Here is a 23,079-nt window from a genome sequence, read left to right on the forward strand (position 1 = left end):
CTCGTTGGTAGGTCAGATCCTTCACCACCATCCTCGTCACACTCCTCTACTATCCCTTCATTGAGAACGCATGTGTTTCTGTTAGGGATTTCTAAACCACAGAGTTGACCGCCGAGATTAACTTCTCTCTCGGCGAGTCGCGCTCGTGGACTCAGGTGTCACAGCGCTAAGGGGATTCTGCGCCTGCGGCACACTTTGTCCCAGGCTTTGTCGACTTTCCCATAGTTGTTTTCTTTTTTACCGATCGTGTTTCAATTGGCATGAACTTCCTAGTTTAGCACTGGGTCCCACTGGGCGTGCCAAAATGTTGACCCTAGAAACTACAAAGCCTACGTGGCGCGCAAGCCGAGTAATTAATGAGCTAACTACGTCCTTCGATGAATGCGGGGTGTGCCAACTCGTCGACCAAGCTCGGCCGAGGAGTAAATTTGTTGATGTTACGTTGGGTCGCGCTACTGACTTCTGCGTCTTGCGATTGTGGCCGAGAAAGGAACACGTCTCGGCCTCTTGGGCTCTCGAACCTGAAGACAAGGTTACTATTCTTACGAAGTTCAATATCAAATTCGGCTTTCAATGTGCCGAATGTAATAACTGTAACACCTCACTTCGCCGAGAAGGCTGATGAGATGACCTCGACCAATAAGGGTTCAGAAACCCTTCTCGACCGAGACTTGGATAGGTAATTAACCGTTCTCGCCGCAGTGCTGTTGATGCCAACGGAAGATACTGCAAGACCGATCAATTCTACAGTGACAGAGCTATCTATGCCGACTTAAGATATCACCGGTTGCTTCCACAGTGCTGTTGATGCCAACGGAAGATGTGTCAGCGAAAAAGGAAAAAGAAAAATCACAAGTTGTGAGAGTTTGCGCAGGGCAATTTTGTATTGATTTGTAGGGGCTTGAATGATGTGTAACCTCTTCTATTTATAACAATGGCTTCCCCCAAGGTCGAGTTAAAAACCTACTCGGACTAGGTTTTCTTCCCCTGATCAGCATCAACTCGACCAGTCCTACCTTCACTAGGACTGTGAACCTAGTCTTTTACCTGAACCGGATTCGCTTCCGGGTCCTGCCGAGACTCCTTATCGCACTAGGATTCGACCTCTTGCGTTATGACCTAGCCGACCTAGGTTTGGAGGCCCACGTACTGAACGATCCATGGTATTCTTGTCGCAATGCCTCCCGGGCCGAGAATGACACTACACTCGGCCCAAACTGTTATTTTGGGCCCAAACAGAAAGATATTACAAATCACGTTAGTAATTCCATGTCACTATAAGATTTATATGCATGCAGCATGAAATACAGAAAACAATTGTCATATGACCCTGGGATTTGGCCTCATCTGTAAACAATGTCACACTGAAATTCCTTCACTGACAACACCAGCGCAAGTGCGGTGACCAAATCTGCGCTAATATCAGATTACTGAAGAAACAGTAAAGCCTGGAAGTTCCCACAGGAGTACTGAAATATAACATGATGAATCAAAAGATGCAAACTCAGTTTCAATTAGACTTGATTCAATTTTCAGAACGTATTAATATCAGAAAGAGAACTTCTTTGCGAGATGATATAGAACAAAGGGAATCACATACTGCTATTTGCCACCAAATCTTTAAATTCTTAAGTCTCATCGAACCTTTTGGACAAGGACATACCTGCAAATGTGTGCTAAAAAAGTTGACATTTGAAAAGCCAAATACCAATTAAAAGCATCAAGAAAAATAACCACTAGCCAAATGATGGGGACAGATGCCATGTGATCAACAATTTTTTTTACAAAAAATTGGGAAACAAAAAAAAAGAAAGCAAAGGATATGAGAGACTGACCGAGAAGAGCTTGACCAAAAAGCTGGTTGATAGGTTGCCAACACAAGTGGAAACTACAACATTTTCCTGGGACAACCGGCCTCCAATTCTATTTCCAGGCACGGTGGTTGATGACGTGGCCATCGGATGGGAGTGGGGGTGGTTGCGCTGTTGCACATTGGGGGTGCTTTCAAAGGTGTAAAGTTTGGAATTCAAGAGTAAACAAAAATAAAAGAGGGGTGCCTTCAAAAAATTGGGGGTGTATGACAATAGAAGCAACAAAACAAATTACTTTACTATTTCCACCAAAACTACAAAATGTTGAACATATCTCCACAATTGCGGCAGGAGATAACATACTAGAACAGCCGAAATCAAGCCACAACCGGGGATATGAAAACGTGGAAAGAGAAAAAAGAATAATAACAATGAACTGAAACAAAAAGGTCAACTAGTCGAAAAATAACATTGATCAAATTAAGAAAAGAAAAACAAATGAAAAAACGGAATACACTTTGGTACAATCCATATGCACCCTGAGCATAAATAAAAGATGATGGACAAGAAGCGAGCTAGCACATCCTATTTAGAAACTTGGTTCAATCCACAAATGTGATGTTTCATAATTCCTTCCTTTATAACAGATATTAAAGGAATTATCAAAAAGGCCACTCGATTTGTCCATCATCCATATTAAAGATACCCATGTCCATGTCTACTCATAGATGAACATGCTCATTATTCATGAAGTAAATGCAATTCGGCTTCCATCCAGGATAGTCTGAGGCCTCAACAGAGAAGGAAGAAGCATTTCTGCACAAGATTGTTTACCTCCGAGTCACTAAATAGGACCTTGAAAACTCTGCAGCCAGTAGTTGCATGGAACTTTGTCTTCGGGTTGAAAAAACACAAAACCACCAACAGGTCCCCGGCTGATTCCACCAGATAAGCTACTTTAATTTGCATCATACGACCCAAATATTCCTTTGGAAATTCTGGAGCAACAATCCTTACTTCTGCATGCTTAGGATCTTCAATATCACAAATAAAAACATGACCATAATAGTTCACGGCATAAAGTTGTCCCTCATAATAAGTTAGATCATTTAATAAGGAGTAGGATTCATTAGTAAAGTAGTTTTCTTTGGTCGCAACTGATCTCCACGATTTACAAACTGCACCAAAAACAATGAACTCCTCCAAGGAACCCATACGTTCAGCTAAAGAGAAAATAAGCTCTCGAGGAAGACCCGCCCAGTGAACCATCAAGACTTGAGAAATATACACCAATCAGTTGTCACCCCACCACCACTCTATCGCCCTGCCGTTGTTGGAAAAAGTAAAATTAAATTTTAAAATGGAGCAAAAAGCAAACTGAAAATAAAAAACGGGGCCAAAATCATCCCCTTCTTCTTCCTCCTCGTCCCCATCACCTTCATCTTCAACTTTTTCCCTTCATCTTCATCCCCTTCATCTCCACTTCTCGTCGTCATCATCTTCTTCCTCCTCGTCACCTTGTTCTTCCTCGTTTGCTTCACCTTCTGCTTCCTCATCATCTGCTTCGCCTTCTACTTCCTCATATGCCTCTTCCTCATCACTGCTTTCATCTACTCGTTTATCAGATATACAAGTTGACACCCGAGGTTTTGGCTTTGAGCCTATACCCAAATCTGTCCATAGAGAGGCAAAAACCTGGAGGTATATATTGTATTATTAAATTAGCTTTATTTTAATGAATTGAGGAGCTATAGCCTATAATATTAATAATTGCATTTTAGGTTTGGAGTCAATTACTACCTCATACATCTTTAAAACATTTCAATTTCATATATTTACTTATTATTTTATTTTAATTTCATACATCCGTTAGAAAATTCGTTAAGTGATGACGTGACAAATATGGGATCCACATTTGTGTTGATGTGGCTGCCAAATTTGTGTCATATGGCAAAAAAAAATTATGCATTTAAAAAAAAAAAAACCCATCTTCCCCTTGACCCACCTTTCTCCCTCTCCTTCACTCTCTTCACCTCCCCTCCCATCCAAAAAACCCACCCCCACCTCCCTCGAAAACCCCACCCCAAAAAACCCAGATTATTTGTAATCAACCAAAAAATTCAAATTGTCAAATACCAAAATCCCCTTCCGATGTCGTTGGTGGCCGCATGTCGTGGGTCCGATTGACGACAATTCAAGGTTGGAATGTGAGGAGGAGGAAGAGAAAGAGATGGAGGATTTTGGTATACATTGACTCTCTTAAAACCCTAGCTCAACTCACAAAGGATTCTCTACCTCCGACGACGGCAAAGATTCTGAAGTGTTCGAACAAGTCGGGAAGAGAGAGAATCGTAGTTTCGATGGGGAAATCTTGCTCTGACATGGATGCAGAGTCTTTCAAAACCCTACTTCTACCGCCGAATGATTCTCCTCCTTGGGTTGTGATGCCGGCAACAATTCGTAAGTCGCCAAGAATAAGATTCGTAGCCGTTCCAACCGACAAATCAAGGTTCGAGAGAGATACAAAATCTTTGAAATCGTGCAGAAAATGCTGACGGTGCTGACGCCAGCGCCAAATTGGAAGGATGTCGTGGTTTTTATAAATGACTCTGGCGATGGTGGAGGAACCGTGGGAGAAGCTCAATATGTCAAGCGCATGCACATATCGGGCACTCAGGTATAGCATACTCTGTTTTTTATTTATTGTATCTTTTTATTTTTATTTTTATAAATTCATTATTATATATGTATGTTGAATTGAATGTTTTATGTTAGAGGAAAGTTCAATAGAAATGAAAGATTTAGAGGATTTACCAATCGATCTGTGTCTCTTATGTATACATGGGTCACTAAATGATTGATCAAGGAATCATATACACAAAAGCTTCTTCCCTAATTCCTCGAAATTTCTAAGATGCTTCGGTGTATACGATTCCTTGATCAATCATTTAGTGACCCAATATTCCAATGTATACATAAGAGACACAGATCAATTGGTAAATCTCCTAAATCTTTCATTTCTATTAAACTTTCCTCTAACATAAAATATTCAATTCAACATATATATATAATGAATTTATAAAAATTAAAATTAAATTAAAAAGATACAATAAATCAAAAACAGAGTATGTTATACCTGAGTGCCCGGCATGTGCATGCGCTTCACACGTCGAGCTTCTCCCATGGTTCCTCCACCATCGCCTGAGCTATTTATAAAAATCACGGCATCCTTCCGATTTGGCGCAGGCATCGGCACCGTCAGCATTCTTTGCACCATTTCTTCCAAAGATTCTGTATCTCTCTCGAACCTTGATTTGTCAGTTGGAATGGCTACGAACCTTAATCTTGGCGACTTATGAATTGTCACCGGTATCACAGCACGAGAAGGAGAATCATTCGGCAGTAGAAATAGGCTTTTGAAAGATTCTGCATCCATGTCAGAGCAAGATTTCCCCATCAAAACTACGATTCTTTCTCTTCCCAACTTGTTCAAACACTTCAGAATCTTCGCCATCGTCGGAGGCAGAGAATCCTTTGCGAGTTGAGCTAGGGTTTTAAGAGATTCAAGATCTATCTTGGAGCTCAAATTCTCCATTGTACCAGTAAACGATTCTTTCTATTCGCGACTTCTTTTTTTTTTTTTTTTGTTCTTTTCCACTTGCCCAGCCCACTTTTCTTTTCTTTTTTTTATTGACGTTTTTTTTTTAATTTCTATTTTTTTACTATACCATTTCTCACATATTTTTTCACAATTCCATACTAATTCTTCACATTTCATACTATAATCCTTTGGCTCTCGGTTGGAGATGATTTTTTGTGACAGTGTTAAAACAAGCCCTATGGCTCTCGGTTGGAGATGGTAAGAAATATGATCATGCACTGTTCATTAAAATATTAATTTTTTGGAGCGCTAGAGGGCTAAAACAAGACATCTGGCCAGCCTTCGGTTGGAGATGGTCTTATGTTATGAACACAAATTGCATTGCAAGCAAGAACACGTACTCTGTTATGTTTCAAATAAAATATTTTCCCACGTAGAATTACGAGATTGATTTAAAACACCTTGCTTTAGCGTTCTACTTGCATGTAAATTTAGAAGGAAAAAAAACATAATAAAATTTGAAATCCCGTCAGGACAACTGCATCTTGACATCACGTGATTGGTTTAAAACCCCGACGTGATTTTTAATCCTCCACTCAAAATCGCTTGTATAAAAAAAACTAAAAAAGTTGAACGGTTATTTCCTTTTTGGTAAGTTAAAATATGCAGTATGGATATGTCTCCCAAACATTCCCTATTATATTTTAAAATTGGCTCCATATTTTGAAGCAAGATTGTTTTGAAATTAAACGGTCCTTTTTTTTCCCCCTTCTCTATACACGAGATGTCTTTCTACATCTACGCCAATAGTAGAGAGAGAGAGAGAGCCCATGGAGGAAGCAATGGTTATTCTTCAAGACCAGAAACAGAGCTCCTCTTACCCACTACTACAGCTACCGCCGCCGCCTCCGCTGCATAAGGTCCACTGTCTCTATTTGTTTCTCTCAGATATGATTTGGGTTTTGCTTGTAATCTGAGTATTTGACCGTTTGTTTGATTGCAGGGCATGGAAACCGAAAAGCAGTTCGGGCAAAAACCTCCATGCTTTCAACCGACGACTACAAGCAATGTGAGAAACAATAACATGCTAATCATTTCCTCCGATTCTGTATTGGGGTTTTGTTATTTCCGGTTTCGAATGCTACATGGTTTGACGATTACTGTTAACTCTGCAATTTTATTGAATAATGTTAATATTTTGAAGCTATAAGCTTTTAGAAATGGGGATTTTGATAGAATCTCCTTCATCTCAGATGGCTATCAGACGGCAATGAAGTAAAATATTCTGTTCATGTTTTGTATGTTGTACGGGTATGCTAGGAATCGTGAAAGTCATGCCAAATTAGGTAGAAAAATCAAAATGGGTCATAAAAAAAATTGATCTGTAGCTACGCACTGAATCAATCAAGCGAGCAACGAAAAACAAATATTCAGAGCACCACAAATATGGAATTTCCATTTCTACGCACTGTAGTTACAAATATGGAATTTCCATTTCTTGTCAGCATACACTGAACTAACTGAAATATCTTGCGAGTTCTTGAATACAGGTGTTGAATGCTAATGCTAATCCCATGATGTTTAAATGGTCAGTGAATTTTTAGTTAACTTTTTAATCTGCTTTTACTTATTGATATTATTTGTAAAGGTTATAAAGTAACACCGGATCCTCAATTTTGTTCCCAATAGTCCTAAACGAAAGGCCCCTGTAAGAGTTAGAGTAGAAAGCTTATACGATAGTTCCCAGGCTCAGTCTTCTGTTTTGGAAAGAGCAAAGAAGATCGAAGCAAGCCTAGATGATAAGTTTCCTTCACTACTCAAAGTTATGATGCCGTCAGAAGTTTCGGGAGGATTCTACCTTGTAAGCCTCACTCACTCTTGTCAACAATTTGTGCAGTTATCTGAATGCATTGACTAATTACTAATTAGGATGATATACTTATTTGAACTGACTTTGGTTTGGCAGAATCTTGCTAAGAAATTTCGCAGTGAATATATGCCAAAACAAGATTCAATGATTGTTTTGGAAGATGAAAATGGGAAGGAATTTGGAACGAAGTATCTTGTGGAGAAGGGTGGACTGAGTGGTGGATGGAGAGGGTTTTCAATTGCTCACAAGATAAAGAAGGGAGATGTTGTGATTTTCCATCTAGTCACTCCTTCCAAATTTAAGGTAACTGATGGAACCTCTTGAAATTTATGTGCGGATCCCGTGTTCCAAGTTCCATTATGTAACGTATAGTTGAACTTGACAAATTTGGAAAAGAGAAATCCTTAAATTGATCATAGCCTTGCAACCTGAATCCTGTAAATCAGAGTTGCTATAATGTAGAACTATATAAGATAGATCTCGGGGATGCCACTATGGTTGTGACGATGATGAAAATGTTTATCCTGTGATTTAAAGAAAAAGGGCAGAATAAGTTGGTAACTGTACATTTTTTTGAGTTTGCCAAATTTTGTTTTCTTAAATTTAGATGGGTTTCTCCTGAATGGAAATGTTGAGAAAAAAAGGATAAGATCTATAACATTTTATTGCTTTGAGGCGCTACTTCTGAATGCGTACGAGACACTCAATTCTTTTGCTACCTACTTGTTGCAGGTATACATCGTTAGGTCAAATGAAGTGGACTGGAGTATTCCTCTTATGAGGGTAGATCCTCCCATCAGACAGATGGATACCGGTAAGTTGTTTCAAAACTCATCAAGTTATGTGTGGCAAGTGGCGTCGCAATCATAAACAACTCTTACCTTTTCTGATCCTTACATGTGATTTAAATCACGCAGGAGGCTTTACTGCATGTGGAAAGGAAGAACGTGAGAATTTGGAACCTAATCCGCAGGAGAATGCAATAGTCTGTTATACGGACTCTGGTCCAACATCAGATCAGTCTGGAAATGACGGCGAAGATGTTGGTTCCGAATTTCTGGATGGTCTTAGACTTTCAGAGTCTGTTGTCACTTTTAAAGAAGTGCACTGTTTGGACAACTTTAATGTTCAGGTCAATGGTTTAATCATAAACTCTGAATTTTCAAAATACGTCCTGACCAAGTATTATGAGCTTTGCTGCAGTCAGAAATCCTTCCTTCATGAACAACTTCTCGAGGGTCTGAACTGCAAACTGATTGCCGGAGTAATTTCTGAGACAGTCAACATTGCAGATGCCATCAGGGCCTGCAAGATCACTACCCCGGAAGATTATCTTTCGACTTGGGATAAGACTCTGAAAGCCTTTGGTGATTTAGGCATGAATGTCCGTTTCCTGCGTGCCCGCCTGGACCAGCTTACAAGTCTTGCTTCAAAATCAAAAAGACTTGAGGCAAATGTTTTGGAAGTGAAAGAGACCATGAATAGTCTTGACTCTGAGGTTGAGACTCCGAATACGAGTTTAGAGGAGGAGCGGGAAATTCCGTTCCAAGAAATGGCTAAAGCCCCTTGGTGATGAGAAAACTTGAAAGAATCTAGTTACTCTTTTTGGTTATAACTTAAAAGATATAATGCCAAAGCTAGGTGAGGAAGAAATGCGCATCTTGTGCCGTTATCACTCAGCATTTTGGGTTTTTATATAGATGATAGTTATATGCCAGTGCTGCAGAGATTTTGGTAATTTCTCTACAGAATTGTGTGGTTTGGAGGCATCAGTAGCTAGTAGGGAGGAATGCTTTACCTTCTGATTTTCTCTCTGGCAATTTCCAGCATTGGAATGTATGATATAGAACCAATTGTGATTTGTAAGATCAAATAACTCGGTCAATTTGTTTATCTATTCTATTCAACTATTACATGCTACTTCAGTTATATCCTCCTCCGTTCGATTATAAATTTCAATATTCAGCCGTATTGTTGCTATAAAGAACCGAAAATCTGTCCAAGAATATTTCCAAACAAGAAATTCCTTAACATACATTGAATAGATACATTATTCACATTAGTGAATTTTTCAATGTGATCATAGCTTGATTACCATGTTATAATATTACCCCTTTCACAGTAGGTTACAAGACAACAATGACTCTGAAAACTTACCCAAGACTTGAAGAAATTTTGGAGTTCGGCATCTGGACCACGTATTTGTGTGGTCCAGACACAATAAAGACTCACTATTACGCTATGTAATGTCCCCACTCATGTCCTCCTGAAGTTCCGAACGGAAGAATTTCTCTAAAACTTGACTATCAAAGAGTTACAGTTCCTAGTTCTACTGCAAACATTTGAACATTACACACCCATGCTCATCCTTTAAATATGTTTGGGAGGGAATTGTGAATTGTGGTAGTATTTTACAATTTTTTTAGGGAAGTGGAATAGCATTATATTCCCTTGAAAATGGATAGAAAATTATTGTTGTTACCTGTATGGTTCCCAAAATGCCCCTATTATGTTTGAATTCCATTAGGCAGCCTCTAGCTCGAGTGAGTGACCAAAGTACATGGAACTGTCTTTTCATCTTTTCCATTATTCACTCTTTACCTCCATAACCATAAAGTTAGAGAGAGAGAGAGAGAGTGTGTATCCATGGCCATGGCTGTTCTTCAAGACCAGAAGCAGAAGCAGAGCTCCTCTTGCCCACGGCCACCTAAGGTCCTCTCTCTCTCTCTCTCTCTCTCTCTCTCTGACATGTAATATGTTAACGGGTTTTCCTTTGATAGTGAGTAAAATGTGAGTGTTTTGTTTACTAATGATTTTGCAGAGTCTGGTGAATGCATTGTGAGAAAACCTTATATTATATATATATTTTTTAATTCATACATATTTGTATTGGGTTTTTGTTCTTCCTATTTTGAATCTTCATGTAGTTTGATTAAGATTAACCATTTCAAGCAATAAGCTTTTTGAAATGTTTTTGGTCAATTTCATTAACATGAGCCTCTTTACAAAGAAATGAAATATGTTTGATGATTTAAATGAAAAAAAATTACAAAAAAAACCAGTTTGGGAAATAATTTCCGCCCACACCTTCGAATTGGCTGGAATTAAAAAAACAAATGTTTTTCCAAGTTGGGCTGGGGCTCTCGTTTATTTTCTGCACATCTTGGTTGTATGTACTTGAACTAGTGAGCAATTTAGTTTCTTAATTTCTCCACATATTCAAACACGAAATAAATTTTTGGGATACAGGTAGTCAGTGGCAGTAATGCTAATCCAAATATGCCTGAAAGGTCAGTCAGTCAGTCAGTATATATTTAATTTACATTTTTAATCTGCTTTTTATTTGTCGAAATTGTTTGTTTTGATTGACTGTGAAGTAACACTTGATTCTCAATCTTTTACCACTAGCCGTAAGCGAAAGAGAGTTACCGTAGCAAAAAGCGGCGTATATGAAAGAGCAAGGGAGGTTGAAGCAACCCTCGATCCTAGGTTCCCTATCCTGCTCAGAGTCATGCTGCCTTCTCACGTTGCTGGCTGTTTCTGGCTTGTAAACCTTAAGCTCTCACTCATTCTCTTCACGCTTTGTGCAGTTATATCAACTTATCAAGGCCTGTATTGTTAGGATGATGTACTTATTTATATGCACTCGCTTTGGTTTCGGTTTTGGCTTTGGTTTTGGTTTGGCAGGGCCTTTCCAAGAAATTCTGCTTTGATCATATGCCAAAACAAGATAAGACGATTGTTTTGGAAGATGAAAATGGGGATAAATTTGAAACTAAATATCTTGCGGAGAAGGTGGGACTGAGTGGTGGATGGAGAGGTTTTTCAATTGCTCGCAAGCTACAGGAGGGAGATGCCGTGATTTTCCATCTGGTCACCCCGTCCAAATTTAAGGTAGTAACTTGTACCTTCTTGGAACGCTTGTGTGGAATCTGGATATCTTTACTTGTTTGATTGAGTATTTATATTAGATTACTTGAGTTAAACTTGACGAATTTGTTATAAAAAATACTATGCCAAATTTAAGGTAGTAATAGTATGTAGATATTTGACTGCTTTGAGATTCTACTTCTGAAATTCGTACTAACCACTCAATCCTTTTGTTGCCTCCTGGCTGTAGGTGTATATTATTAGATCCAATGATTTAGACGACATGGATTGCGCTATTGACCTTGTGAAATTAGATGCTTCTATTAAACTGGCGGATACTGGTAAGCTGTTTCGAAATTCATCTAGTTATCTTGCTAACAGGCTTGAAAATCATAACTATTACTTCTTTGGCCTCACTTTATAATTTAATTAATGCAGGAGATGTTATAGCATGTGGAAGGGAAGAGAGGGAGAAATTGGAAACTATTCCAAAGGACTCCGCAATAGCCTTTGCTTCAAAGTCTGGTTCGATATCAGATCATTCTGGAAATGATATTGAAGATCTTGGTTTTGAAGTTCTGGATGGACTTCGGCTTTCAGAGTCTAACGTCGCTTTCAAAGAAGTGAAAAGCGTGGAGAACTTCAATGTTCTTGTCAATGGTTTAAACATAAATTCTGAGTTCTCAAAACACCTTCTGACCAAGTACTACGATCTCTGCTGCAGTCAAAACTCGTTCCTCCATGAACTTCTTATCGAGGGTCTAAACTGCAAACTGATTTCTGGAGCAATTTCTGAGACAATCAACATTGCAGATGCTATCAGGTCCTGCAGTGTTACTACATTGGGATGCAATTTTTCCGCTTGGTATAAGACTTTGAAAGCCTTTGAGGGTTTAGGCATGAATGTCGGGTTCCTGCGTACCCGTCTGGACCAGCTTGTAAGTCTTGCTTCAAGATCGAAAAGATTTAAAGAGGCTAGACTTGAAAAGGAGCAGGCGGAAGAAGAGATGAGGAGCTTGGAGGCAAAACTTTTGGTAGTAAAAGATGCTATAAATATACTTGACTCTGAGATTGAGAGTCTAAACACGAGTTTGGAGAAGCTTGAGCATATGTTCCAAGAAGTGGCTAAAGCCCCTTGGTGATGAGAAGACTTCAATTCCTCTGGTTCTTATTTTGGTATGTATCAAGGTTTATTGTTCAGAACCAGAACTGTGCCAAAGCTACGTGGTGAAGAAGCGTTTTGTGGTATGATCTTCGATGCTTCTGTGGAGTCCCACTCGCGTTTTGTGTTATGGTCTTGGGTGTTTCTGTGGAGTCCCGGGCACATCGATAGATTGACCATCTTTTGTGTATAGACGTCATCAAGGTAGTGTTACCCAGCAGGGAATCTGGTATTCCCCTTTGTACTTTCCAGCTAACATGGGAAGATATATATGATACAGAGCCAATTAACGTGAACTGTTGTCTCAAAACTTTGAAATTTTTAACGATAATTTATCATGAAAGTAACCTGTTATCTCACAATACAACTATCTTCAAACACAAGTGGTTCTCGCTAGTTGAAAGAGCAAAACGATGACCCAACACTAGTTGAGATGTAAAGAGGAATTAAGAAGTGACAACATTTTACCGTACAAATGTTATAATTGGAACCGTTGGTTCTCCATATCATTTGGTAGTAGTATATTTTCATGGGCCTCTGTGAAGCAACATAGTGTAGCACTTTCAACACCTGAAGCTGAGTATATGAGTGCAATTGAAGCAACAACACAAGCTGTGTGGCTCAGATATGCATTGCAGGATTTTTGGGAGGAACAAACTGAGGCTAGTCCAATTTACTGTGACAACACCTCTGCAATAGCAATGACAAGGAACCCTGTGTTTCATCAAAGATCAAAGCACATTGCCAGAAGGTACCATTACATAAGGGAGTGAAGGCAGCAACAAGCTTAGGATGGAGTGTTGAAGTATAAGCTCAGTTGCTGCAAGAATTGAAGGATTGAAAGTTGAAGATCATGGTTTGGTTTATTTCATAGCTCAGTCCTCTTAAGTTTGAATTTGTATATGTTTGTAGTGGATGGTCACGATTATAACATCTAAATGGTGTAAACATCTAAAGTGCGTTCCTCACATTGCACCTCGTGACAGGCTAAATAACGATATAAAAAGACGTTACACAATAGAACTTTTTACGGTGGTATTCCACTTCATAAGTTGGGATTCGGGAATAGCAAATTCACAACCAAAAATATTTTTGTTCTAAAAAATATTCTTATGGGGTAGACTGCATCCAACACCACCACCACTTTATTCTTTGGGTCCGTTAAAATTTTCAACACATTGTTCGGAGTGAGTTGTGTACCGCTTGTGTGATATCTTCTCTGGCAGACGAACTGTGATGATCTTTGGCTAGCCTCATTCGACAAGAGCTGTGAACGTTATCGGTGCCCTCCAATATTTTTTCTCACTCTCGAGCGTTTGTTGCTTGGAAAGGAAAGAAAAATATGCCTGGGAGGCTACAAGACAACATCCATCTGTTCATAATCGTGACGTTTGTTGCCTAAAGGATGGATCGATGCAAACGACAACCTGTGACATTTATTTAGTCGCACGGAAAAAAGGCATTTAGGGGAAATTGATTTGTCACACTACCACATCGAGAGTGAGACAAGTAAAAGATAGGACAGATGAATTACCTTCCCTACGCTTTTACCGGAATGGAGATACTCCACAGCATCTGCAGCCGAACGGACGCCCAGAAACTGTTTTGGGTCTAACGAAACCTATAAAAATGAGCGCATACGATACGATTAGGGGTATCATCGATTTAAACCCTAAGCCGTCCTAGGATAGAGTACAGTAAATTATTTAGGTGAGTGAAAAGGTTGAGCAAAGATAAGTAAAACATTGACCTTCAGCTTTCCCTTGGAGAAAAGATAAACTAGTTTATCCAGATGTTCTTGCCAAAGGTGACTGTATTGCACTAGGAAGAAACCAGCCTGAAGATATGAACGTTGTTAAATAAACATTTGCTACGATAGATGAATTCACCGAAAGATATTTGAATGCAGTTTCAATTCTCAAAGCACTGCAATAGATCCTGTGTATGGATCAACTAATGACCCGATTATAGTATCCCAGTGACAAAAGCAGTTGAATTGAGAGAATACTTAAGGGGTGTAGTTTAAGTATTCAGCAGCTACATACCACAGTTTGGCTTTTCGCTAAAATCTTTTCGCAAATTCCGGGATAGTTTGATGGCTTCCACCCATGCTCTCCTTGATACTGAGACCATAATGAATCATGTCAAAGGAAGACTAAATCCACCAACATCAAACACAAGAAAATTCCTCAGCAGACGAGAAAATCCACATAATTGAATTTAAACAAAATCCAAATCTATTGAAATTTGAACAAACAAGGAGATATATGTTTCTAAAGCTGAGCCTGTACATCCCAGAAATCTTTTACCAGCTCAGCATATGGTTAAGACTGCTAATTGGAGCTTGCACTGATTTTTACCATTAATGGCGGAGACGGATGTGTCTGTTGGACTGCATATATTGATATACAATTTGGATAATTAATCCTATCAAATTTTCTGTTAATATTCATACTATTACTACATATTTGCATATAACCTAAAATGAAAATCGAAACAAACCCTTTGGTATATTTCAATTGTCTATATCAATTATCAAAGTCAGCATATCAAGTGTCAAGAAAGACAATTATATTCTAGTAACGTTTATGCTTGCATGAATAAAGAACCTGAGAAATCATTCCGATTACAATGAGTCGCCCATAGACCGCAAGAGCATTCAAGCACAAATCAAACATGTCACCACCAACAGACTCATAGATAATATCGACACCTTTGGGATACTCCTTCCTTAGAACCTGCAAAATTGAAAGTTATCAATGAATGGATTGCATTGCTCCTTTATCTACATCAGATTCAAAAGCATTTAGTTCTTTGTAGTAGCTGTTCCTTTATTCCTCCCATTTAGTTCAATTTAAACCTATGAAGTAGGGATGACAAAAATGTGTTTTGACATTAGCGAGTGTTCTGACTGCATTACCAAACCATCTTCAGTAACGTATTTAATTTGGAGAAGGAAAACCTGATAAAACTGGCAAACCATACAAGCTTATGAGTCTATGACCTACGAGTCAAGGTTACTTCAACAAAATGGAAGAACCAGATTGGCGATTACCCAGTGCCAGATAATGATTGACTCGGATTAATTCTATAATCTAATACCAACTGTAACAAGCCTCCTAACTTTGTGAAACTTGGGTGTTTGAGTCGGTAAATTTAAAATTGTACTGATCTTAAGAACATTGCATTTCATCACATGCTTAAGGTAAATATTGATCTGAGGAGTCTTTGAAAATAAAAAGCACTAAGCAATCGGTATAAGAAGATACAGTCGATATTATTAGCTGGATTACTTGACATATTGCATCACATCAAAGAAGTCATAAGTCCTTTTTCAGCTTAGAATTCCATCAAGTACAACTAAAGAAACAATTTCATAAATAAAGGGAAAAGATTAAAAAGGCATACAGTTTTGACATCTTCAGCTTTATAGTCAATGACTCGATCAACCCCCAATTCTTTCAAATGCTTTGCCTTTTCTGCACCTCCACAAGTTGCAACCACAGTATTTCCGGCAAGTTTTGCAAGCTATGCATATAAAGGACTACTAAGAGTAGTGTTTGAGCGAAGAAAGACAAAGGTTGGCATCATAGAATGTCAGAATTAAATGGCAGGACAACATTTTGATCAATATGCACCAAATTTGGAGGGCTTTCAGGAGATAGAGGATGGGGTTTTTTTTCCCCAGAATTCCATCCCCTTGTTGATGTCAACGAGTTTGACATACTAAAACATTGGGTATGTATCGGCAACATTTAGACAGTGAATACACTGATATCACAAATAGCCATACACCCTGTGGAATCGAACAAAAAAGCATGCATATAAGAAAGAGCTATTTCCACATTTGAAAGCAAACCTGGACTGCAAATTGCCCAGTCCCTCCAGCAGCAGCAGTGACAAGAACTACTTTCCCAGATTCCATTTGTCCCGCCTAGATGCGCATAATTAAAGAAAGTGTCAGACAAATAGAAATATGGTGTTTCATTGAATAATTTAAACTATTAAAAACAACGAAGGCAACAAAGAATATTACACACAATTACTAGAAAATTATTCGGAACTCCACAGGACGTTATCATCGAACAATCACCTAGGATTCAGCTAAAAAAAAATACAAAATTCTGATACAAAAACACAAGCGCTAACATTTTTTGAACTACGCATAGTTTTCCGACCACACACACATATTTAACCTTTTCTAGAGCGATTGATGCAGTCAGTCCTGAAGTAAGCATAGCAACAACTTCTGGATCTGGTCTTTCCACAGGAAGGATGTGTTTTGAAGGTACCTAACCAAGTTGAAAGCTCATCAAATAACCTAGTTATTGATATTATAAAGAAATATAAGAACAAAAATATAATAGAATCACTTAGTGTCATGAATTAGTGGAAACTTGGAAACGTCTGACATTAAAAATGAAAGCCCATCTCAGTAAACATAGAAAAGATATTCTCCAGATAGTGTACCAACGTGAATTCTGCATAACTTCCAAAAGTCATGATTGCAGCTGGAGTACCAACTTGCAAGTTAGTAACAGAGTCCCCTACTGCTGCAATTATCCCCACAGCCTGCAACAGTGAAACAGTTCTGTCAACTAGACATCACAAATAGCAATAACCTTAAACATTTGTAAACCATCAGTGCACGAGTGATTGTCATGTCAAAAATTATAAATTGTCCTGCACCTCAAAACCGCAATCAAATGGAAGACGGGACTCAATATCTTTGGTTTTGCCACTGAAATAACGTCCTGAACTGTAGTTTACCTATGAATGATAAGTCCTTGTTAGAGCATATATTATTTGCTTTACAAAAGGAGATAGGATCTTCAATATCATTATACTTGGTAAACAATTATCACATAATTAAAAATGCAAGAACAAAATTATGTAGACTCCTTAGATTGTTCCCTGGACCGATCCCATCTTATTCTACCAGAGCATCCCTTCTCTGTATAATTAGCACTTTTTCTCGTCATAGAAGGTGATGCACTCCCCCCACCGCAGCCTGTGTTGTGCATTAATTCAGTCTATTTTTGTAGACTGTAATCTAGTCTTAGGACCATGCCAAAGCAACTCCCATAGAGCCTGCTGCCTGGCCAAGTAATCATAAGCCTTAACTTTTACTCACTAAAACACCTGACTTCCCCTGGCAACTCATCATCCAGTATATCACTAAGTTCAGTCCAATTTTAATCATGTCTCAAAAGAAAACATGCATCATAAATAAGGAAGAGCAACAGATATTAGCCAATACAACGTTTGATAGCAAAACATAAACTATGAGAAAGAAAACTTAGAATCAATATTTCAAGGAGAGTCAGATGCTTACATCACTAGCATTGACACCAGCATATATGATTTTCACAAGAACGCTGTGCGGTTCAATGGGTAGTCTCAATGGTGCGCGCACCATGGAGGTAGCATTACGAAAATTGTGACTCAAGGTGTGAACAACTCTGAATAAAAATAACTGTTATTAGCTAACAAAAACTAATAACAAACCACTCGCATTCTTTCAAGAGATAATTTATGATTGCTTCTGCGACCTAATGTTAAACAAAACATGAGAAAGATTTGAGCAGATAACAATTGACACATGAAAGGAAAAGTTTTGAGACTACAATACCAAAGATATAATTTATAGCGAGCATTTTACACACAAGCATGGCAATGCATTTAGAAAGTTACTCTTTCTCAAAATTTCACAATCAAAGGATATCTGTAAGCCAAGTACGGAAAACTGATACATTGACCAGAATTATGCAAAGGCTGATGAATGCAAAGCTTCATTTTCTGCCTATACCAATAAAAGTCATCATTTGACAGACTTTTAGTAGGAAATAGTCTACCAACTTTACCCAATATCATAATTTTGTTCTCAATACGCTAGCCAAATTCAATTTATAGATTCACAATAAGATATATCCAACCATGCATTATAGTAAATGGTAAAGCACCTAAGAGCTGATATCTTTCTGAAAAAGAAAAAGGGAAATAATGTTTGATGTGTTATTACTCACAATTTCTCAAAACTTTCTGGAAGTTGAAAATTGAAAGGAGCTTCTACCACAGCTCTTTTCCTCAAACTTGAACGGCGAACCAAGTATTTTGCTTCTTCTGCGGGAGTTGGCCAATATTCCATGCCTCTTCGATTTGTAATCCATAGGCATGAGCCAGCTTTACTCTCATCAGTAATAAGCTCAAAAGCGCCTACAAATACAATACAAGAGCTTGGAACTTGAGAACGTATATGAAAATTATAAAATATGATTGACCTATCAGTGATTGCATGCTTCGAGATGAAACCTTTATTTACAGAACAAACATGGAATTTTCTTAAACCCAGAATTTTTACATTGTGGGCCAAACAATGTCCAAGAACCATGTGAATCAGATGGCACACAGCCGCATATGCTAAAAGCTAGAAAACCTCTCCAATAGCCCTGCTGAAGGTTTTGACATTTGACTTCATAGAGCTGAGTGGAAAAGGACTGACTTCGCAAGGTACAGACAACAGAACACTTCTCAAAACACCCCTCCCAAACTATGGGTCTAAACATCACTCCAAAGGTCGTACCCAGTGCACAAGGCTCCCGCTTTACGCAGGGTCTGGGAGAGATGAATGTCGGCTAGCCATGGGTCTAAACATCACTCCAAAATTAAAAAAAATTGAAAATAAAAAAAAATAACAGAACAAAATAAAAGCCATAATTTGAAACAAGCGAAGTATCCATAACTTGAAAAGTGCACCGGTTATCTACAAAATTGAGACATAAAAAGCATCATTGCGGCTATACAGCTGTTTTTGCAGATCAGCATAAAAGATTTCTTGACTTTTTTTCCATATAATAGGCTATTTTACAATTTGAGTAAATCCTTGACTATGAGGTCCAACAATCTAATACCTATCACTAAAATATACATCTGCAGATGATTACTAGAATCACAAACTTCTTCAAAGAAAAGATTTCAGTAACACATTACCTTTTACCACCATTTCCATGGACACATAGCCGTCCATTAGACTAATGAATTTAGAACCCACCTTTGAGCCCATCTCAGTTTCAACAAACTGCATCAAATAAGTAGGAAAGTGTTTTACTAAAATATTCCTTTGCATTGTTGTCTAATATCAGTTGAATGTAAGTTACTATCTTACTTCAGGACAAAGCACATTGATGCGAATCCCTCTAAGTTTGTATGGAACAAGAGATCTCGTAAATTGAACAACCCCACCTGCAAAAGCATTGTTTTATGATCAATAATGTATCAATGAAAATATTACTGACAATATATATGCATGTTAGGTGTACTTTAGTTTATCGGTATCTGCTGATACTCAAAGAAAAGGAAAAAACTGACCAAAAGAAAAGTTTTGGAGAGCAAATCCGGACAAAGCTAGTACAAAGAACAAACCTTTGGAGCCAGAGTAGATTGGATCAGTATAGAATGGGTAAAGACCTGAGGAAGACCCCATATTGATAATTACGCCAGGCTTTTTCAAAGCTTCCATGGTTTTAATCTGTTTGGAACATAGTTGATTCATTAAGACACTAATGTAGTCAACAGAGGTAAAATATCTTATGGCTCTCAATTTTAATTCCAGAGATCAATAACGAAGACAGAAGAAAGAGGCAGAACAGTTTATCACCACTTCAATAAGCCTAAGTTGAAAGTCTTTTAAGAAAAAGTCAGAGGGAGTAACCCGTTATTTAACTACAGGGAAGAAAATAGGGACCACAGCAAAAGGGGCACAAACATAGAAGAAAACGTAGAAACGTGCAAGACTAAAGATGATTCAAAAGGTCTCTCTATCAGTAAAAAAATGGTGAAATGTTACCATAGTCTTGATAAACTGATGAAACAGCTTATCTGTCATTTATTGAAAGGCTTCACAAAATCACTTTTCAGTCCATAACAAGTGGTGATTTTTTTCAATAAAATAAGGTAATGGCCTACTGAAATTGTATAACATAGCATAAGGACCTTCATGAATCAACAAAAAATATTCCTATGTTAAGAAGATAGGAATGACAATATATCCCCTCAGCATTATCAATTAAAATTTGTCTCATTGATAGAATTTTTGGGTTTTCAGGGACCTAACAAGTATGTCAGGAAAAAAGAGTCAAGATTCAAAGCATACCGCAAGGCGAGTGCAATCAATAACTGCCACCAGATTCACATTAATTGTTTTCCTCCAGGTATGAGTACCATCGGTTTGATCCTTATCAAATGGTATGAAAGTACCAATGCCTGCATTGTTTATACAGATATCCAATCCTCCAAATGTTGCTAAATGCTTCTCGAACGCAGCAGTTATATCTCCTGTCCATGACATAAAAAATAATGTAACCATCTGAAAGGTACCATCTGATTCCAAATTAATATAAAAGCCATATAGGATGATCGAGAAGATAACCTCTTCAAGTTTAAAGTTCTTGAGTGTGAAATGCAGATGCATGTGCAGACTGGGAATCACTGAAACACGACTAAAAACAAAACAGGTTTTCTTTAATCTTCTTTTATATATCAAAATTCTTTTAATCATGGCTCAATAGACTCTCATGAAACATGTATGATATTTTTTTGGCATCCCTGTAGAATGATGTTTGGTGTGTCATTGTACAGAGTAAGCATGCTAAAACTTGCAAATAAACACAGTTCAAGCAGAAAGACAACATCACAAGTCTTAGTTCTCAAATCTTTACCATACAATATTAACCTTAAAGGTCGTACCCAGTGCACAAGGCTCCCGCTTTACCATACAATATTAACCTTGAGCAACAATAAAAAAAAATGGAGTATTCCATTCATTGGCAGGACGGTTGTACAAACTGTTCACTAACCTGTATTTGAAACATCGCATTTTACAAACACGGCAGACGGGAAACCTAAATTGGAGTGGAACTTGGCATTCTCCTTCTGAACAAGGGAAGCAACTTCCTTCCCCTTTTCTTCAGAGAAATCGACGACTGTCACAAATATTCCCTTCGCTGCCAGAGCTAAGCTCAGAGCTTTTCCTACACAGAAACAGCCCACGGAATCAGTAATAAAAACAGCTAGCATCACGAAAACAATCATATTGCGAAAGAATTTGCAAGTCTACAATGTAAGTAAATTGTGTATGCACTGGGTTAGCGGTTGCGTTAAGAATTGGACTGGAATTGAAGGCCTAGTTTGGTGTTTACGATTGGATTGGAATGGAATGGATAGCCCACTATATCCAAGGTAAGTCAGAACGAAGAGATGAAAAAATTATGTCCAACTCAATGGATTATCCAATCCAATCCAATCCAAACAAGGCCGAAACGGACTTGGACATTTCAAAAATCAAATTCTTTGTTCTCGTAAATTTTCACAATTCCGATTATACATACATACATATATATACATATATATACGTACACACACACACACACACACACAGAATAAAACCAACACTCGTGTTGTTAAGTTTGATGAACGTAAAAGTGAGGTGGTTCACCGATTCCGGAGGCTCCGCCGGTGACTAGAGCTGAGAGGCCTGCTTTTAGCTCCATTTCTCTGTTCGGGTTGACTTCTGAATTTGATCTGGGGATTAGCGATTCAGAGAAAGCAGAGAGAGCGTATGGAGAAACGAGCGAAATAATTCGAGTTCGATGCTTCTTTTACTGCCGTTTCATTGCTTTTCTCGTCGTTTCCTAGTGGCGCGATTTGTTCGTTAACAGACAAAAGGACAAAAGGAAAGGAAGGGAAGGCCGGCCTCGGGAGGAGGGAATTACCCATTTTGCCCAGTTATGTATTTTTTTTAGGGAATTTTAACGAAAAGCACCCGGTACTGTTCACTTTAACGAAAAACCACATTTTTACACTAAAAAGTCAATCTTGGTACTATTCACTTTATCCTTTATTTTGTCCTTATCATTAAAACTCAAAGTTTTCAAGCTCTTTTCATTAGTTTTCCTTTTTTTTTAATTATTGAAAGTTTCAGTGATGTAAGATTTTTGAAACGTGAATAACAATTCGCAATGTCTATCTAATTTTTAGGTTATATTATATTTTCCTGGTGAACTTTTGGAATTTTTCACTTTGGCCCTTCAAACCTTTTTCTGTATCCAACTCAAGTTGGACGTTAAACCTTAAAACGTGTGTGAATAAAGACAATAGTGATGTTTAATAAAAATAGGTAATGCTAAGGAAACCAAATTTTTACACCAAATGATGTTGATGTTGGTTATTGCATGATTGATTTATGTGCTTATTTTCTAGTAATGATACATCATTTGATTTGCAAATTTGGTTTTAAAATGTGGTCTCCTTATGACTACTTATATATATGAATCATGTCTTTTGAGTTTGATTTCTATAACACCGCTACTACACCACTAGTATGAGTTCAAATATTTGATCGATCAAATATGCACATAAAACAATAAGAAATAGCTTAACGAAACTTTGAATGTAAACTTAGATAGGTAATTTACACAAAATGAAAAAGCTTAACAACCAAAATATAAAGGGTTTTTATCACAAATGATCCTTAAAATTGACCCACCTCATTAAGATGATTCTTGAAATTGAAAATCAATCAATGTAATCCATGAAAATAGGTGTTGCAAATCAATATAGTCATTCCGTTATTCTGTCAAAAATTCTATTATGTGCTGATGTGGCACATAAGTGGATCACACAAGTCTAATTAAATATTATCATGTAGATTTAAAATATTTAAATAATAAAAAATAAATTTTTTTATACAAATAAAACTTAAAAACTT

The 23,079-nt window shown here is 37.8% G+C and overlaps 3 protein-coding genes across 4 annotated transcripts; 2 read left to right on the forward strand and 1 right to left on the reverse strand.

Moving 5' to 3' along the window:
- Window positions 1–6,139: 6,139 nt before the first annotated feature.
- On the forward strand, window positions 6,140–9,202 carry LOC103436508 (B3 domain-containing protein Os01g0234100-like). Its single transcript, XM_008374943.4, has 7 exons — window positions 6,140–6,332; window positions 6,416–6,481; window positions 6,963–7,000; window positions 7,102–7,273; window positions 7,379–7,585; window positions 8,015–8,096; window positions 8,200–9,202. Exons 1-7 carry the CDS (start codon window positions 6,243–6,245, stop codon window positions 8,853–8,855), a joined length of 1,311 nt encoding a protein of 436 aa, XP_008373165.1. The 5' UTR covers window positions 6,140–6,242; the 3' UTR covers window positions 8,856–9,202.
- A 396-nt stretch (window positions 9,203–9,598) lies between these two features.
- Window positions 9,599–12,610, forward strand: LOC103436507 (B3 domain-containing protein Os01g0234100-like). Of its 2 annotated transcripts, XM_008374941.4 has the most exons (6): window positions 9,599–9,994; window positions 10,532–10,572; window positions 10,691–10,829; window positions 10,970–11,176; window positions 11,403–11,493; window positions 11,591–12,610. In XM_008374941.4, the coding sequence occupies exons 1-6, from the start codon at window positions 9,929–9,931 to the stop codon at window positions 12,292–12,294; spliced, it is 1,248 nt and encodes a 415-aa protein (XP_008373163.2). In that variant the 5' UTR covers window positions 9,599–9,928; the 3' UTR covers window positions 12,295–12,610. The 2 variants fall into 2 exon arrangements, with proteins under 2 accessions (XP_008373163.2, XP_008373164.2); XM_008374942.4 differs by lacking the exon at window positions 10,532–10,572 and having other exon boundaries at window positions 9,783–9,994.
- Window positions 12,611–13,324: 714 nt separating this feature from the next.
- On the reverse strand, window positions 13,325–22,087 carry LOC103436506 (uncharacterized). Its single transcript, XM_008374940.4, has 18 exons — window positions 21,808–22,087; window positions 21,170–21,343; window positions 20,467–20,648; window positions 19,737–19,842; window positions 19,480–19,556; window positions 19,305–19,392; window positions 18,341–18,530; window positions 17,650–17,776; window positions 17,004–17,084; window positions 16,785–16,886; window positions 16,511–16,606; window positions 16,174–16,248; window positions 15,723–15,842; window positions 14,924–15,052; window positions 14,360–14,437; window positions 14,065–14,151; window positions 13,849–13,935; window positions 13,325–13,741 (listed from the first exon to the last, which is right to left on the reverse strand). The coding sequence occupies exons 1-18, from the start codon at window positions 21,860–21,862 to the stop codon at window positions 13,691–13,693; spliced, it is 1,905 nt and encodes a 634-aa protein (XP_008373162.2). The 5' UTR covers window positions 21,863–22,087; the 3' UTR covers window positions 13,325–13,690.
- Window positions 22,088–23,079: the final 992 nt, after the last annotated feature.

This window comes from Malus domestica, chromosome 05 (genome assembly GCF_042453785.1).
Source record: "Malus domestica chromosome 05, GDT2T_hap1".
Classification (NCBI taxonomy): domain Eukaryota; kingdom Viridiplantae; phylum Streptophyta; class Magnoliopsida; order Rosales; family Rosaceae; genus Malus; species Malus domestica.